Source organism: Triplophysa rosa, linkage group LG12 (assembly GCF_024868665.1).
Source record: "Triplophysa rosa linkage group LG12, Trosa_1v2, whole genome shotgun sequence".
NCBI lineage: Eukaryota > Metazoa > Chordata > Actinopteri > Cypriniformes > Nemacheilidae > Triplophysa > Triplophysa rosa.
The window spans coordinates 23,450,476-23,458,164 of NC_079901.1; the positions used below are offsets into that span (position 1 = coordinate 23,450,476).

Here is a 7,689-nt window from a genome sequence, read left to right on the forward strand (position 1 = left end):
TGGCTCAAAATAAGAAGTATTTAACATGCACTATGATTTTAGGTAACAAACCAAATGTGACATATTTGTGATGCACCGCTGAAGCGCACAAGAAGCTATTTGGAACGTTTTTGTTATCATTATGGGATGACACGAGCAGGTTTTGCATACATTTTACACTCAATTTTCATTGTTATTCTGAAAATATAATTTGTTATGAAAGGTTTTATATTAAATAATGCAATGTAAAAGCATTTTCACTAGTGGTTTCAGACTTTTGGGCTCCTCTGTGTAGACTGTACTTACGCCGTTGGGAAAAGCATCTCTCGTGAAGAGAGGCCAGGTTCTCCAGTTTGTGTCATGTCGGAAGTTCTGATGCACGTGCTCTCCAAGCCCATAAATATTGTGGGATGGGAGTTTAGCGGAGAGTTGAAGATACTGATCAGCAAAAACCAGCGGCCCGATGGTTGTGTCGAACCTGACAGACAAAGATAAAGAAACATTCATTGTACTTGCAGCATGTTTTTATGTTAACCAAACTTTGTTGTACCCATACTTTGATTCACTCCTTAGATGGCAATCATGTGGAAAAAACTAAAGACTTATTTACTTAGAAAGCACACATACACAATCTCAAGATCATCGACTTTAAACCATCCCTTACTGTAAAGAAAATGACCATGTTCTCAATATCTCAAGTTATATTACTTCTATATTTAAAGCTGTGTACTTCCAAAAGATTATAAAAGCAGTGCAGAAAAGATTAATTAACTTATTACATTATAATATACAGTATACATTCCAAAGGTTCTTAACTGTTCGTGTGCTTGATTTGTAAAGTCATTATTAGGTTTTTAATTCATAAATGCCAAGAGTCCAGCCAACAGATTAAAGATTACTGAATCATGCTGAAAGAAAAACTGTTTTGCAATACACAGAGAATGATGATGGTCTTAACGATAAAGGTAAAAGTATAATATTAGGTAATCTTCTCAAATGAGTCACAAATTGCTTTTGTTAAATGTGAAACGGAGCTGGGAAAAACAATTTTTAAAGTCCCAGTGAAATTAAAAATGACAATATTTTTTCATGAAATATTGCAGCGTTTATAGTAAATAGCTTATCAATGTGGGTCATTTTCTTTTTAAAATTCATGTACCCTCATAATCTTCAGTTAAAATCTGAGAATGCACTTTTGCCCTGAAATGACTATTCATTTGCAATTAGGTAAATTAGACGGCTTGGCCGGAGCATCTGTTAACTCCTCCCCTTCAACTGTCAGTCTGCTGCCAGTTTCATTTCAAAATGCAACGGCTGTTTTTATACATCCAATCAATTCGCAGGGAAAAACACAAGCCACGCCCACTAATTTTCTCCTTTGAAATTCCTTTTTTACTCGGAAATGCGTCAGAATACGGAAGTAAAAACGATGGCAACTTCCGATTCATGGGGACTTTAAGTTTATTGTATTTGCAGTACTGGTTAATGCAAACTAAATGGATCAAACGATAAAAAATGTAGATGTTTAAAATGTAGTATTAACTATCTGGTGCCCTCACTGAAGCAAAGTATTTTTTGCAAGGATACTAATGCATTTACGGTAGCTTCTATCGAGTCAACGTCTTCATGTGAAAAAGTGTCAAGATTGTGGAGTGGAGGAAGAACCCAGATGCAGGCAGCGGCAGTGAAGGGGTTAACAGAGATTTTATTTAACAAAATAAAACAAAACAAAAACCCACGAGGGGGTGTAAACAAGACAGGATAATAATAAGAGTAAAAAGGGACGTAAACTAACTACACACTAAACTAGACAATACTTGACATAGACTAAACTAACACTTACTATGACAGGAAGACGGCAACATGAGGCACAGGCAAGCATACAGACAAGAACCATATACATACATTCAGAACGTAATACACGAGCAACTAGACAATGAAACAAGAGGACTATTTAAAGGCAAGACAAATGAGGGATAATGACACAGGGCAGGTGGGAAACATTAGACACGGCAGGGAAGCAATACATGAAACGAGAGGGGCGGGGCCAATGACAAGACATGAGAAAACACATGAGCTGTCAAAACAAACAACTCATGGCTTTCTCACATAGAACCTAAGGGCTCCGTCCCGATCCTGCCACATGACTAGAAATACAGAACCAAGAATGCAGGACCATGACAAAAAAGACTAAAACAAACAAAAGACACTCACACGACTTTTCGGGGAGATGTCCTCCAAACCCTTAGCCCAAAAGGTTTCTGGATTAACTCCAGTTCATAATTCAGGGGTCTGGTGGGAGGGCCGGAGGGGGGTTTCACGTGTTCATGAGGAACCTCGAACCTGCTTTGCTTTGCGTCAGTGATCTGAAAAGCAAAGAGACGGTTGCACAGAATTAGTTTACACTGATGTGCACGTGTTCATGATGGCGTGGCTATTTGTGTTCGTCTGCGTGAGTGTAACCAGACCTTAAATCGAAGGCGATTTTCTGTCTGCATTTCAGCCTGGAAGGTCAGCTCTTCAATATCAGCTCCAAACAGGGACGGGGCGTTCATTCGTTGCAGCCTGGCCTCAATATCTAAAGCAAAATTAACATGTTCTTTCATGAGGTCTTGTTATGTTGTTTACTCTTTGTGCTGCATGCTCAGTTGCACACTTTCCAAAAAATGGAAACAAGATTTGTTTTAAAAGAAATCATAAAAGGATTTTGCTTGTGTTGCCTCCAAATGTTCCAAGTCTCTCTGATTGTTTATTCCTAGATATGGTTTATAATGGTTATGTCACCATAAATTCATTCCATCTCTCCAAATGTGGCCTTGAACAAAGGCACAATGGTGATTGCTTATGGACACAACTGCCAAAAAAAAAACTCATTACAACCGGCTCATTGCACTTTCATAAAAGCTCACACCACCTCTTATCTGCAGTGCCACACTCTACAATGTATTATGTATTATAATGCTTTATTACAGCAAGCAAACCAAACTCACGTGTGCTATCCGGCTTGTGCTCGCTGACCACAGTGTAGCCGTGGTTTTTAGAGAAGAAACACCAGGGGATGTTGGCCTCATCCAGGGGACGCCAACAGCATCCTCTCGCCAAACATTTTTGCTGAAGATTCACAAGACGTCTGAGCAATGCATGCTGGGAGATTGTATGAAATGTTCTTTGATACAGATTTACAAGATTCGATTGGGGATTTTTTGTTTACCTGGGAAGCACCCGCGTCTGGGAAACAGTCCACTCTCTCTCCCTGAGGAATATTGGGGCACTCCGGAACGATCGGGTCTGGATTTGAGCCTGATTCTGGACACATAGAAAATAAACATTGTGTTACAGTATATTGTAAGAGATTACGCAATGACTGGTCACTTTACATCGTGAAAAAATACATAATATTACAAACTCTTTTAGAAAGTGTAACATATTGGCCATTTTTTGTTTTGTTTTTTGTATTAAAACCATAAACTCTTAAAAATGCTGGGCTGTTTCAACATATGGTTGGGTTAAATAAGGGGCGTCACAATATTGAAAATAACCACAAAATAGAAAAACATGATTATCGATACCATGTTCTCACACACGATAATATCGTAAATACAATTCAACACCTGTTTAAAGTTTTGCCTTTAGAGCCACAATGGCTGCAAACTCTCTTTCTAATCTCTAAGAGTGATTTGTTTGCCAAAAAGAGAAAACACAAAATAAACCAAATTAAAGATGAATTTCTGATAGTACTATGTGTTCATTAAAACATTTTAATAACTATCATGATAGCATTGTTCAATTCTTTTGGTATGCCCGACAGTAGGTCAAATATGGACATTTTCGTAGGGTTGGGTTTGTCCATATTTCACCCAACCATAGGTTAAAACAATCCAGAGTTATTTTTAAATGTAGTAACCCCAATTTACCATGGTCTTGTTATCAATTCACCCTGGCAAAGGTAATCCTGCTTGCTTCAATTTTTACTTTTTACCTAAGGTAAATTCAAGGACATTGCATTATTTTGCTGTTGTCACCAATTTCATAGCACTTCAAATTACTGAAACATTCCTCTTGTAGCTTCTTGCTTGAATATATAACCAGCAAAAATATACACGGTCAGGATTTTTGAAATGCACGGCATGTATTGCATAATCACACAAATATTACACTTTAAAACCATGCATTTATATAGTGCAATATTTTTATCATGATATTCCATCCTCACTTTACATTTATATCTTGGTTTATGGACAGATTTAACAGAAAGCTTACAATAATGATTTTAAAAGTAAGCTTTCAGGTACAGTTTCATAGATATTTGACTTTATCACATGTCGATGCGTAAAGTAACCTGCAGTTTTAAACAAAGACGGCACAATAGAGACAAAGTAACAGACTGCAGCCTGTCATATGCAATATATTCCCAAAATCTACTTCTCGTTTTGTACCTCGATCTCCATCAGTTCCCTGTGCTCCTAAAACAAGGTCGTCTAAAACCACAGAGACGTCGCCCCCACCCAAACCAGTTGTCTTGGAATCAATTTGCTGCTTTTAGATATAAACCACTTGACCGACGTCAAGGCACTAAATTGAAATTGAGAGTGGCAGCTGTCATACTAATCCCGTCTGAGCGTGCTTGAGTTGTTAGTCCCTGTGTGAGTCGTTCACTTCCTCTGCTTTTGGATTTCTCACTGCTGGGTGTCCTTGATAACTATCAGTGCGGACGGATTCTTTATGCTTTAGTGGAACATCAAAGACTCACATTTCTTGCTGTCCTTGACTAGGCAGACTTTGTGTTTTTATCTTTAATAAACTACTGCTCGGGAGCTGTAGTCCCACAGGACAGTATATCTGCCCTAGGTCCACAACAAACACTTTCTTGAAGTAATAATTTGTCTCTAATATCCAACCAAGACCTTAGATTGTGGTTATTCCTGCTATGCAGTATGTCCTCGCATGACAACGGGATGGCAAAATAGCGCTAGAGCGCAATTAAAAAAATCTCAGATTGGAGTGGAAATTTCAGCGATTTCCTAAAGAGGCGCACATTAAAAAACACAAACGTAATATCTCATAACGACCAATGCAATCTTCCAAGAGCAACGCAAATTTGGCAGGGTTTAAGACATGCATTTTTTGGGGCGTTAAATAATGACGCAAATACCAGTGCAATGATGAGCGCGAACCTTAGTAAATCACGTTGCGTGATTCATTTAAATACTCGTCTCCCATAAAGTTTACGTCTGAATAGGAAGCACCAACTAATGCATATGCAATAAAGTCAGTCGCAAAAACAGCCGTGTCCACACCTTTTCAGCACTAATGTTCACTGCATGTCTTTAGTAAATACCATTATCGACAGTAGTTTTTTTACGCCAAAAGAGACGTTTGCGCTGCCGCAAGCTGTTAGTAAACCTTGTCCAATGTGTTTTAAATAAATGCATGCGTTTTAAAGATGGGAATTATCGCACGTGTACAGTACATAGAATTTATTTTTTTCGCTACAAATTTCACCACTTTGCTTTTAACAGATATTGTCATTTTTGCATTTTGCCACTTTAGATGATTTAACCCTTAATTGATTCATTGATTCTATTAGGCATCTTGCTAATTTTGAGTTAAAATGTATTTAATACAGTTAAATCAATTCAATGTTTGTAAAAGACTAGCATATTTAAAATTACAGCACACGTATATCTTTGGATTTTGTTTTTTGAAGTCACAGCGTAACGAATATAACCAAGAAGTCAACTGTAGTCAAACTCTTGCTGCAGGGGTCCAACATCCAAATGTGTTTTTCTCCCTGTAGACTTAAAACGTGCATGTTTGTGTCTCTGCGTGAGTTTTTCATTTTACAATATCAGGTTTAATATCAGCGTTTCTTTACCCACCTTCCTTGATGACTGCTGGCTCCCCAAGGGCAAGAAAAATGACCAGCGCCACGGCGACCGCCAGCACCAATGTAAACATCACCATCAGGGTGACCTCCAACCCTGAAAAGCGCCGCTTTCCCATCTGATCAACACATATAGAGACTGTGTAAACAACAGGAGGTGTCCCATAATTCATCTTCCTCCATGTGTTTGACATACAGTGTCCTTGCATGAGTCTGGACCACGACATGAATAAATCTAAATTATTGTTTGTGTTTGTTTGTTTGTGTATGTATGTATGAGGATGAGTGTCTAAGCCATCTCTCACTATAAATATATGGTTGTTGAGTGAACACAAACATCATTTTTTGTGTTTTTGAGTATGAAATCCACATGCTAATGTGTAAAAGATTTTTCACTTTTATATTCAATTGTTTCAACATCTTTGAGCTAACATCCATGAAATATCCATCAATAACAATGTCGACTACTGATAACCAGACAAAACATGAGATTATATGGTCAAAACCACATCAAATGTGAGTGTTATTGTTCAATGTTTATCCTCTTCATGGTTTCTGTTATCTGAATTGTCACAGTTTTTATCAGTAAAAATCTGTTTTCCTTTTTATCTGCTAGATATCAGTGTATAGAGAACACTGTCCATTCTTCATATTATCTTCACTCTTAAAAAAGGTGCTTCACGATGCCATACAAGAACCATTTTTGGCCTAATGGTTCAGTAAAGAACCATTACCATCCTTTCTGTTTCACTAAAGCTTCTTTGTAGTGTAAAAAGATTCTTTAGGTTATAAAAAAGTGTCTTTGAGTAAACGACTCTTTGAGGAACCAAAAATTGATATTTTGTTCATTCTTAAACTCTTTGGCCATTGAAAACATAACATCTAAATGTGTTATTGCACCACCAGAAATGACACCAAACTAAAATAACAAATGTGATTATACATCTACTGTGAGTTTACAGTATGTAGTTGCTAAAAAAACACAAAATATATTTTCTTAATCAGTATTTCTGTTTCGAATTGAGAAAAACAAAACCATCCAAACATTTAAAACAAGATTAATTTACTTGAGAAGGAAAACAGCATAAAGTAGTAAGACTTTCACAGATTATACAAATTAGGTTTATTTTCTTACCCCATTGGCAATTTGTTTTCCTCTAGTGTCGAGCATAAATCGTACACAATTATAGAAAGGTTAGGTCGGGGAAAGATCACTGTTTAAAACTTAATATCATACACAATTTGGTTCATAAAGAAAATGTGTGTTGCTTTAAAGATGCTTAGATGTTTTATTGGATAAAAGGGCCAAAATCCTGCATAGGTCAATGTTTTTTTGCATCACATTGAATTGCAATATAGAAATGCTGTAACTGAAATGCTCCCGTGAAAATACACTGAAGTACTAGTTATGAACAAACTCTACATTCACACAAAATTATTTTACGGTCATTTCTGAGAATAAACATGAAGCATAATGAAAATCTAAATGTAAATGTTTTTGTAGTAAAGCAGGTGATGATTTCTCTTACCTTCAGACGCTGTTGTTTGGTTCAGTTTTTATGTGAAGTCACAGCAGCACACTGCAAGAGAACAGATGGCTCTTCACTCTTATGTTGTGAAGGAAAGAATAAAAACACTCAGTAGGTGTGTCTGTGTTTTACAGTTTTACGATGATGGGTTCCTACCAAAGGTTGGGGTTATGCAAGGGTACCGCTCAACACAACGCTCTCTGTATCCCACACAAGAATCATTCACAGACAATAACTCTACCAGATGTTATTTTTCCTGTAGTGCTGCTTGTGTAAGACATGACTAAGCATTTCTTC

At 37.1% G+C, this 7,689-nt stretch overlaps 1 protein-coding gene across 1 annotated transcript in view; it reads right to left on the reverse strand.

Moving 5' to 3' along the window:
- The window catches only part of si (sucrase-isomaltase (alpha-glucosidase)), a 37,183-nt gene extending 29,714 nt beyond the window's left edge, over positions 1–7,469 (reverse strand). Inside the window, exons 1-7 of the mRNA XM_057347657.1 lie at positions 7,393–7,469; positions 5,859–5,982; positions 3,191–3,285; positions 2,970–3,090; positions 2,448–2,557; positions 2,194–2,345; positions 286–457 (exon numbers count right to left, since the gene is read on the reverse strand). Coding sequence (XP_057203640.1) covers positions 286–457; positions 2,194–2,345; positions 2,448–2,557; positions 2,970–3,090; positions 3,191–3,285; positions 5,859–5,982 — 774 coding nt within the window. The 5' untranslated portion in view covers positions 7,393–7,469. The remainder of the gene's footprint in view (positions 1–285; positions 458–2,193; positions 2,346–2,447; positions 2,558–2,969; positions 3,091–3,190; positions 3,286–5,858; positions 5,983–7,392) is intronic.
- Positions 7,470–7,689: the final 220 nt, after the last annotated feature.